This window comes from Arachis hypogaea, chromosome 16 (genome assembly GCF_003086295.3).
Source record: "Arachis hypogaea cultivar Tifrunner chromosome 16, arahy.Tifrunner.gnm2.J5K5, whole genome shotgun sequence".
Taxonomy (NCBI): Eukaryota; Viridiplantae; Streptophyta; class Magnoliopsida; order Fabales; family Fabaceae; genus Arachis; species Arachis hypogaea.
The window spans coordinates 14,006,890-14,018,018 of NC_092051.1; the positions used below are offsets into that span (position 1 = coordinate 14,006,890).

Consider the following 11,129-nt stretch of genomic DNA (forward strand, 5'->3'; position numbering starts at 1 on the left):
GCAGGTTTTGAAACAGAATTTATTTTTTAGGCACTTTTAACAAAAATCAAAAATAAAAATCTGTCCTCTTTGTACGTGAGGGACAAAATATCGGATTTCTCGGCTGCTCTTCCCGGTTTTGTAATTTTGCGCTTGCACTCTGCACTCTCATTCTCAAACACATTCCATCTTTCGTGTCCCTTTCTCTTCATTCCCCCGATTCTGTTTTCCAGATCAGTTTAGCAGGTAAAACGTCTCTCCCTCCTCTCTCTTTCTCTCATTTATTATTATTATTATTATTATTGTTATTATGATTATTATATTTTTTTAATTTACCTTTATTAATAAATATTCATTGTTTGATTTTCGTTCGATTTCTTCTCATTGATGCCCACAGTGTCAGTGAATTTGATATTCTCACATTCTCACATTGAATCAAAACTGTGCGTCTGAAATCTGAATATACTTGACTCTTCACACACATAACGAATCCAACAGTGCTCTCGTTCTAGTTTTAGTTCTACGGCATTTTGATCCTACAAAATTCCCACTTGATGCTTTGCTTGCTCTGAATTTCGTAAAAGCAAACAATGGCTCCAAATTTATATAGATAATCAATGTGCACTCTGGATTCTACTCTTCCAAATTTGAGTAATGCACTATAGTTGATTGATTTTCCTTGCTTTTTCAATTAACCTAGTGATCCTGCGGATTGTGATATTGAGGTGCATGTAAGTAATATTCATTCCAGAGTCTATTTTCATATCTCGTATCCGGTAGAAAGGAGTATGAAAGGGAAAGTTTCAATTGAAATATGTGCTAGACTGCTAGCTATGGATTCAAAAAAAACTAAAATAAAAATGTTATTTATTTTTGGAAATAGTTATAAGTTCAAGTGTAGAAGATATTACTAATGATTGCTTGATTCCAATAGAGTCTTGAAAACGGGAAAACTACTTTAGCTGGGTTTAGTAAGTTTTACTTTCTCCATTTTTCCCTCATACAAGTTATTTGATTTCTCATGATATCCCTCAACTTGGCAGAAGGACTAATCTATTGGAAACCCGAGGTCTAGTTAAGGGTTTGTCTCTGACCAATGGGTTGTACCTCATTCAATTTATATTTACATGGGTCCTTGAAGAACAATGATTGCTTAATGAAGTTCATTTTATCATAATGATAATAAGCAGGGATCAATGACTAGCTTTGTTTTGTCTAAATATGCTTGACATAATAGATTGCATTGGGTTTTGCAGGGTAGGTATGGCAGTCATGCCAATGATGACTAGGCAGCATGTGCTGACCTACGTCTACCTTCTACTTTACATATCTCTTTCATCGGGAGTTATTCTGTACAACAAGGCAAGGGATCGCTGATATGCCTGATAAATTCTTCCATTTATTCATTTTTGGTTATTTATCTTCTTACTGTAATATATTCTGCTCAACTCTATTTCCTTTTACAATGATCTTTGGTTTCTTGCAGTGGCTCCTCTCCACATTGCACTTTAATTTTCCATTTCCAATAACGCTCACTATGATCCATATGGCCTTTTCTGGTTCAGTGTCCTTTTTGCTTATTCGTGTTCTTAAGGTATGAATTTGTTGGAGCTTGTAATGTCATAGTTATGACTACCTTTCTCTTTATTTCTGTTTATGTTATTTTGTTCACACATTGCTGCTAAATTCTTAACATGCATTATTGAGAATGTAACAGAATTAACTAAATATTTTTCTTCGCTTTTTCCCTCCCACTTCACTGGTGCAGGTTGTATCACCGGTTAAAATGACATTTAATATGTAAGACTTCTACACACATCATGTTTCACATTTCTATTAATATTTTTGGCTTCAACAAAATGTCTGTTTTACAGATATGCTACTTGTGTGGTCCCTATAAGCGCCTTCTTTGCAGCAAGTCTGTGGTAAGCAATATGTCTGGGAGTGAAGATGTAATTTGACCAAAAGCCACTTATAGGTTGTAATGTGGGTGTGTTTGCACCTTAGTGGTCCCCCGTATTCAATTCTGTATTTCATTCTATTGACTGTAGTTGATTCATCAAAAATTAAACAAATTTTTAAGTTAAAATACCGTTAAACATTTAATCTATCTATTTGATAAGCTTGCTGTCACATTGTAGACTTCATTGCTTAGTTTATTGTATATTGGCTTGATTACTTCATTGTCTATTTAGGTTTGGGAACACGGCATATTTATACATTTCAGTGGCCTTCATCCAGATGCTTAAGGCCCTGAGTAAGTTAATTTCTATTTTTCTCTCCTTGAAAATACCTTCCCCCAATGGATGATCCTCTTTCTTTCTTTCTTCTTTTTTACTAAACTTTAAATTTACAGTGCCAGTGGCAACATTTCTCACGGCTGTTGGCTGTGGGACTGAGAAATTAAGGTGTGATGTATTCACGAACATGGTGCTGATCAGCTTTGGAGTAGTCATTTCCTCCTATGGGGAAATTCATTTTAATGTGCTTGGTACACTTTACCAGGTCACAGGAATAATTGCTGAAGCTTTGAGGCTGGTCTTAACTCAAGTTCTTCTCCAGAAGAAGGGCTTGACACTAAACCCAATTACAAGCTTGTATTACATAGCACCCTGCAGGTAGTTTATTTTCTGGTATATTGGAATGCCCATATACCACTAATTGTATGTGGGAGGAAAAAGAGAAATATAACATTTTGCTCTGTGGAATGCTTGTGTTGTTTTTTATATGTAATAATTGCAACTGTTACTAAATTTTTCAACTGAAGGAGATATTATTGCTTTTATGTTAATCTCAGTCATTAACTTCTGCAGAAACGCCTGTGAAATTGTAAATAACTTCTCTGCTTATTCTGTGTTGGATCCTGGTTGAATGTTACTTTATGATGCACTTATATTGATCTGGGAATGCGAGTTGTAAATAACTTCTTGCTGAGTAATGATCACATTCTATGCAGCTTTGGATTTCTTTTTATCCCATGGTATATACTTGAGAAGCCTGAGATGGAAGATCCACATCTGCAGTTTGACTTCTGGATTTTTTTTACAAACGCTCTTTGTGCTCTGGCATTGAATCTGTCAACATTTGTGGTGATTGGTAGAACCGGAGCAGTAACTATTCGAGTGGCTGGGGTTTTGAAAGACTGGATACTTATAAGTCTTTCAACTGTCTTATTTCCTGAATCAAAGATTACTCCGCTTAATATCATTGGTTATGCTATAGGTAAATGCTTCTTTGTTGAAAACAGATGATAGTAATTTAAATTTCATGTTATCAACAGATTTCTATTTTGTCTCATTAGTGAATTCCTTTTGAATGTGCAGCTCTAAGTGGTGTTGTTTTTTATAACTACCTGAAGCTCAATGAAGTACGCATATCTCAACCTCCGCCCCAAAGTATTCAAGATGACTCAGCTAAGGTCAGCCATTGTGTATTTTTTTTTTTTTTAGATCAATGAAATATGGGATATTTAACTGTCCCTGGCTTTGTTGTCTTGGTTGAAAAAACTACTAGGTATTTCTCTATATTCTGTGAATTATCAGAATATTAAGGTGTTTGCTTTGACGAAGTTAGGAGTGAGAAATTGAACAAGTTCTATCCATAATAACTAAAATTTCGATGTAACTTATAAAATCTTTTGATATTAAGGCTTTGAATGAATCAATTAAATTTACGATTTAAGTCTTGTTATGATTTCATGTTTTACGTGTTTAATTTACTTTCACAATTTTACTTAAAATGATTTTCTCTACCTAGGTTCTATCTTATCCTTTAACGAAGAATATTTGTTTATTCAACTGTTTGTTCTTTGCCTTTCTGAATAAATACAGGAGGACCTACTCCTAAGCGAGAAAAAGGCAGATGACGGTTTGAACAGCAATGACAGGACCTCATGGAATGATTCTGTTTATGATAATGATTTTGACGAAGAAGCACCCTTAATGTCGTCTAAACGGATATCTCATCCGCATCTTGGAAGAAAGCCAGCTTAGCAGCAATGTAGCTTTGAGGCAAAGATCATGTCATCTTAGGGTTTAGAGGCAAATTGATATCTCATCTTGGAAGAGCGCAGAGAAACCAAATCATACACGCAAAAGATCATACACGCCTCCTTCCAAGAGAAAGGTAACAGAGAAGAGAGAAAACAAAGCGGAAGAACTATACATATTCTTTTAGCAGAGTTGAATATTTTTTATGTTCAAAGTATTCATTAGTCAAATGATTGATTCTTGTATAGGCTTGATTTGACTATTGGTTCCCAATTCCCAATGGATCTCATGACTCTAATTGATGATTATTGAGTTAGCAGTTATAGCCAATATTTTAATCTATTTTATTTTTTTCAGTTTACTTTGTCATTGAAATTACCCTAACTTATTGTTGATTTTAAAGTTTCTCTTTTTTTTAACAAAAAAAATTCTATAGACTTTCAAATTTCAGTGCATGACATTGTAGGTTGATAATACTAAGAAAAATGTTGGTCACAATATTTTTTTTCCTTATATTTGTCTTGCGTTTGGGTTAATAATGGCTAATGTTTTTTCTACTAAAAATGTTAATTTCTAACATTTCTCATATTAAAATTATTTTTTAATATTACCTATTTAAACATTTAATGAGTTTAATTTTAATATATTAAAAGTATATTTTTTTTAGCTTTATAATCTAAATAAATCATTTTGTAATTATTTTTCAAGCATTGAATATACAAAAATTGTTTTTACCAATATTGTCACATTAGTCAATATTAGTAAAAGTAATTCTTTAACTTTTTTATTTTAAAATTAATTTTTAATAGGTAAAAGAGTCAACTTCAAAGTTCAAACAATAACCAATGGTGTTTAAAAAAAAAAAAAACCCAAGAAAAACCAATAACTAACGGTGTGGAATTCGGTACAAATTTAAATTCTTACCGTCAACGTTAGTAAAATGACAGCTCTATTAAGCGGTTAATCCCTCAGAAATGCAAGGAACCGCGCCAATGACTGCTGAGGCCACCACCTCCAAAGGCACCGTGCTGGCTCGGTCGCTCAAGGAGGCTGAAATGCAGTATTCGTCGGCCAAGGTATCAGTGTGGTGGGACATAGAGAACTGCCCTGTGTCTCGTGGCTGCGACGCGCATTCGATCGCAAAGAACATCAGTTCCGCACTGGTTCGCATGAACTACTGCGGCCCCGTCTCCATCTCAGCGTACGGCGACACCAACCGCATTCCATCGTCCGTGCAGCACGCGCTCTCCAGCACCGGCATCTCCCTCAACCACGTCCCCGCAGGTACGCCTCATTTCTACCACTTCGTTAAACCCTAGCCTCCATTTTCTTGATACAGATATATGTAATCTTTTTCTTGTTATATCTTCAACGTGTCATACGCGATATAGAAAATATTTCAAACTGAAAGATTTGTTTATATTCTCTGTTGAAGAGGTATTTGGAGTAATGCTGATGTTGTGTATTAAATTATATACTTCTTGAGCATGGAATGTGACTTGTTAATGTTTAGTGTGATTAAGGGTGCATGGTGTGTGGTTTTTGATTCTGTTTTGGATTGTGTGAGAGGTTTGGATTGGTTTGGTTTCATTCTAGGTGTGAAAGATGCAAGTGACAAGAAGATTTTAGTTGATATGTTATTCTGGGCGGTGGACAACCCTGCTCCTGCGAATTATTTGCTTATTTCCGGAGATAGGGACTTCTCGAATGCCCTGCATCAGCTGCGCATGAGAAGGTACAACATTCTTCTCGCTCAACCACTAAAAGCTTCGGCGTCCCTCACTGCTGCTGCTAGGAGTGTGTGGCTCTGGACTAGCCTTTCTGCCGGTGGGCCACCACTATCCAGTGGCAGCTCGTCAAACATTGCAAGTAATACCCAAAGCTTTAGTTCTGAAAGGGTTCAAAACCGTGTTTCTGAACCGTCTCAACCAAGATTCAAAGAAAAATACACCAACTGCGATGCAAGCCAATTTCCGGAGAGTAAGACTAAGAACAATCATTGCTCTAATCCGGAACTTCCACAGGCAAAGTTGTTTCCCAGGGCTCCCCATGAATTCTTTTGTAATAAGCCCAACATCGCAACTATTAGTTCTGCACTTAGTCTTCCAAGCCACCAAGACCACTCAAAAAGCAGTGGTAGTAACTCTAGTGGTGGAATTCCTCATGATTCACAGAATAGCTTTTTGAGGCAAAACAACCTCCATGATCATCAGGAATCTAGACAAGATTATAGAATAAGTACTAGTCAGTCGCCTAATGTTGTCAGCTTAACTACATCAACAGAGCATAATCCACATGCCAGCCAAGCATCGTGTTATGAGAATGTGGACAAGGGGTCTTCTCGTAATTGTGAACAGTCTAAAACTTCTTTGTCCAGCTTCATCCCTAATACCAGTTCTAGCGATACCTGGGGAGCTAAATTTCTACGACCACCTTCTGAGTACGACCAACATCTTATAGGCTGCATTCTGTTAACTTTAGACACCCTGAAGGCTGAAAAGGTTATGCCTACTCACGGAAATATTTCTGATTGCATTCGATATGGAGATGTGAGATATCAGACAATGGATGTCAGGAAGGCTTTAGATTGTGCAATAGAGCACGGAATGGTAGTAAAACAAAGCATAGGTTCATTGAATTTTTATGTTAACAAAAATGGGAAACTCTGGAAGTGTGTGAACCCTATAGGTGGTTATCCTAATGATTTCTCAGACGCAACATGGGCTAGAATACAGCAATTCCTTTCTTCACCAACTGGAAAATCGTCAATTTTGGCATCCCGTTGCAGGTAGATATTTGTAAATTTTCTTGACCTTACCGCACTCCTTCGTATACATCAGGAGTCCATTGATGAGAAGGGGCTGGGGAAAGCTTGAACCCAATTCCTACGGTGATGAATATAGCGCAAACCAAAGAGAATCATGACTTTGAGTTGTACCAAGTGGGAAACCAAGCGGATTTATTTTTTGTCCCATAATTCTCCACTATTTTACATAAAATGATATGCCCTAGTTGTGCACTTTGTTTTTTTACCTTCTTGGAGAAAGCTTTATCACTAATATATTTATACTATTTTCGTTTTTGTTAGATATGAAGCATCGCTTATTCTTAGGAGATCATGCATGGAAAAGGAGGTTTTAGGTGATGTACTTAAGATTCTGGAGATGATAATCTCGGTCAAGAAGTGGATTATACATAACCATTCCGGGGAGTGGCAGCCGATTACTATTACACTTGAGCAGAGTTGAGATGATGTAGAGAGTAGTTCTCCTGGTTCTGGTGTTAAACCAGATCAAAATCTGCTTAACGTCAATGCTTGCATACACATACACACAGAGATACATACAGGCATATAGTTAATGGAAGGAAAGAAGGTTGGATAGATCAAATGATCAATATGAGGTTTCTTTGAAAATCTGTGGAAAACCGAAGACGCAGGGACGGCATACATATTATGAATATAAATATGCCGTTGATCAAATTTTGCTTTTATTAGGTTAACCCAATTGTGTAGCATCGGAGTTGAACCAAATATCTGAGGTTAGGAAGATGTTCCCTTTTTTTTCTTTTTTTCTTTTTTTTTTTTATGAAAAATAGAAAGTTAGTGGGATGAAAAGATGATATTTTCCTCTATATACCAAACTATGTTGGTAGTCTCAAATGGTTATAGAAAATTGTAGTTTAGACGATTAAGTGCTAGGCCCATCTCAAATCGTCGCTTTCACATTCAAATTTTTTTTCAAGTTGCTTCTCTCATCACCATTGTTCACTACATTTTTAAAACACGTCTTTGTATGTATATATAGAACAGAAAATTTTCCTAGAATTAATTAAGGCTTTTGAAATTATTTTACTCTTTTAACTAGTCATATGCAAAAAATCTTCTATTAATAGGTGTGATGATATGAAAAGTACAAAAGCAACATAGATACTTGTTCCGAAGCTTATCTAAAACCAGAGTGATTTGGGTTTGGATGCGAGATTCAGATGCCTTTGGGTGTAGTGTCCGACGTCTTCTCTTGCAGGGATGAAGTCGTTCAAGTTCCTTGTGAGGAGGTGGATGTGGTACCTGTAAGGAATTTTTATGTTTAAGTTAGCATGGGTTTTAAGCAGGTTTTTAGTAGATTGGAGTTTGAAAAATATTTGAGAATATTTATAGGTATAGAGGTAGGGGTCAATAACCACCATTAGAGTAGTTTTACTTTTGATGATGGATTAGTTACTTCCTTTTGTTAAGACGGGTATTAAGATCTCCTTTCTAGATGAGTAGGAGTTGGTTGAGATTCATCTTATTTGAATAAGTTGGGTCAAGTTGGCGCCGCGTAGACCGACCTTTATGAGGTCGGGTAGATCCCAGAGTGTGATTTGTACTTTTGCTCTGTAGACTAAACTTCTAATCATTTTGGGCCTGTCTAAAGTGTGATATGTTTCATTTCAAATCGTTTAATTGAAATGTGGCTACTTAATCTTTTTTTCATATAACTCGTTTAAATATGAGCTATTTTTAGGACTTCACAACTTGCTTACTTTAAGTCCTTTTAAAGCATCAGATCATCTTTATAACCATCAGACTTAGTCGCTTTATCAATTGTGCCTCTACTCGAGGTCGAGTTTTATGAAGTCGGATTTGAGCAATCAAGCGGATCGGATTATCAAATGAAACCTTTCAATGATTTGTTCAAATCATTCGATTCGAGTTGTTTCTAGAGTGATAAAATTTTATACGACTTGTTTTTAATACAAATCGCTTAGAATATATGGTTATTTTTTACTCGATTTCGTTCAACTCATAACATTGAGATGTTTTAAATCATCAAGCCATATTATAACCATTAGACACCAATTTGAACCTCGTCGCTTTATCCGAGCGACCATTTAAAAGATTAGCTTGTAATTTTCGCGCTTTGCTGAGCATAAATTGGCGCCTTAGGTGAAGGGATTATATGCTTATTCCCTCCCCTTTCTAGTTTTTATAAGGTTGCCATCCTTGTGTATGATCCAGCTCGTTTTTTCTGAGCTGTTTTAATTGGAGGATAGTTTTTACGTTTCAAAGTTCAAAACGCTTTTACCGTCCTTCTATTTCTTTCTAACTCTTTTCTGTACGAGTCATTTGGTTGGAGGATTGTTCTTACGTTTCGATTTTGTTCAAAACGTTTGCAATCCTTTCTTTAGGGCTTTATCATCTTTGATGACATGCTTTAACTTGCATGCTTCTTGCATGCATCTGACTTGTCATTTTCGACTTTCTCCTAACTTCGCTTGTTGTACGAGTTTGCGGGTTATAAGATTGTTTTTATGATTTCGATTTCACTTCGATTTGTTATACAATCCGTCCTTGAACTCGGATCTCGTCGCTTTAAGTCGGAAAAGGTGTGCATCAGGAGTAAGGTTTGTTTTCTAGCTGTAGTATCTCTGCAGTTGTAGACATGGCGCGATCTAGGTAGATCATTTTCGAGCAATTCGAAATTTTTGTATTAGTTCTTTCCCAAGTCTTAAGTGACTTTTTTGGGGTCTTTCTATTTTGTTACCAGATGTTCATTGCCCGATTTTGGCTTTATATCATTTTGGATCAAGACGAGGTCGCTAGTGGAGAAACTTCTTTGTATGACATTCTTAGTGTATTTCATAGCCATTTTTATAAGCTCCTTCTTGAGGTCGTACCTCAAGAAAGAGGTTGATTTTTTCTCTGTAAGCTTGGAGGTTTTCAACCAAATTATAGAGTTTGATCCTTGAACTTTCTTCATTTGTCCTCATTGGGATTATTGATTCAATGTCGTGGGCAGGTAGACAAGATGATTCCCCATCTATGGATTAGGGGGTTGTCCAATGTATCTATTGTAAGAACCGCAACTAATCAACCGGTTAATTAAGTGATTAATTCCCAAATTAGATTCCAAAAAGTTAGAGTGAGAATTTGAGGATTTAAAGGTGATTTTCAACTGTCGGTACCACACGAAAAAAAGTGAAAACCGTCAAAAACCTTAGAAAAACATTAGATGGGCCCAAGCCCAACATATATAAGCACTTAAGTGAACCCCTTTTCACTCACAAAACACAACACATACAGCAAAAAAGAGAAGAGGGAGAGGAGAAGAGATAGAACACTATTCACTCTTTACTTCAATCCATGATATCTTGAGCTACGGTGCTCCGATTCGCGTGTCGTCAGCGGCTACGCGAAGCTTTTGCCGAGCCCGTCAATTCTATCTAAACCTTTTGGTAAGTTTCTCGAAATTCCTCTTCCCTTATGCTGCCCTAAGATTTCGAGTTTGATGAGTGATGATCTTGAGGAAACCTTGTATTTTGGTTGTTTAGGTGCTACTCCTTGGTGAGGAAATATTGGGTTCTAGCCCAATTTTCAGTAAATGAGGTAGGTTCTCAAGAACCCTAGTAAAATGACTAATTTTGGGTATTAGATTTTGATTTATGTGATATATGTGGTGTTAGCTTGGATTTTGGAGCTTGTTGGTGCTTGTCGGAGATTCTTGGTGGCCTAGATTGTGGTTGAAAGCTCATTTGGTGCTCATTTAGGGTTTTGGTGTATAAGGAAATCGGCCAAGGTATGGTTTCGGTTTCCTCTATGTAGTATATAATATTCATGGACACTTAGGCTAGTGACCTATAAGATAGGTTGGATTTGTATGGTTGTTGATGATAGTTGGTTGAAGTTGTATGCTAAATTGATGATGTTCTGTTGGGAAATGACGATGTTGAGTTATGATGTTTGATGACTTGAATGATTGTATGTGGTTGGATATTGATATAAGTATGAATGAAATTGATGATGAGAATTGATAGGAATAAATTGATGGTTGGTAAATGTGTGGGTGGAACAATTGAGCTTAGTGTCATATATTTAGTGTTTGATGATTAAGAATGGTGCAATATGATTTAAAAGGGTAGATTGTGCTGGAAATGGAAGTTTGGTATTGATCTAGTTGGATGTGGTTTGTGAATTTGGTAAAATTGGTACATGTAAAAGTTGGATAAAAAAGAATTTTTGGTGAACTTTGCCTAATCATAACTTTTTCCTCGGTTTTCAAAATTTGATGAAACTTGTCTAGAATTAAAGATCTTTGAAAATCCTTTAAATCGATATAAAGTTTGTGAACTTTAGAATTTTGTAAAAGAAGTTATGATCATTCAAAGTTGGTGTTAAAA

General features: G+C 36.1%; 2 protein-coding genes across 2 annotated transcripts; both read left to right on the forward strand.

Moving 5' to 3' along the window:
• The first annotated feature begins 84 nt into the window (after positions 1–84).
• On the forward strand, positions 85–4,321 carry LOC112758962 (probable sugar phosphate/phosphate translocator At3g17430). The gene is made up of 10 exons (XM_025807759.3): positions 85–225; positions 1,236–1,341; positions 1,466–1,573; positions 1,748–1,779; positions 1,854–1,904; positions 2,175–2,236; positions 2,336–2,597; positions 2,936–3,201; positions 3,303–3,397; positions 3,810–4,321. The coding sequence occupies exons 2-10, from the start codon at positions 1,243–1,245 to the stop codon at positions 3,969–3,971; spliced, it is 1,137 nt and encodes a 378-aa protein (XP_025663544.1). The 5' UTR covers positions 85–225; positions 1,236–1,242; the 3' UTR covers positions 3,972–4,321.
• Positions 4,322–4,748: 427 nt separating this feature from the next.
• LOC112759079 (uncharacterized) lies at positions 4,749–7,680 on the forward strand. Its single transcript, XM_025807908.2, has 3 exons — positions 4,749–5,252; positions 5,565–6,756; positions 7,057–7,680. Exons 1-3 carry the CDS (start codon positions 4,943–4,945, stop codon positions 7,214–7,216), a joined length of 1,662 nt encoding a protein of 553 aa, XP_025663693.1. The 5' UTR covers positions 4,749–4,942; the 3' UTR covers positions 7,217–7,680.
• Positions 7,681–11,129: the final 3,449 nt, after the last annotated feature.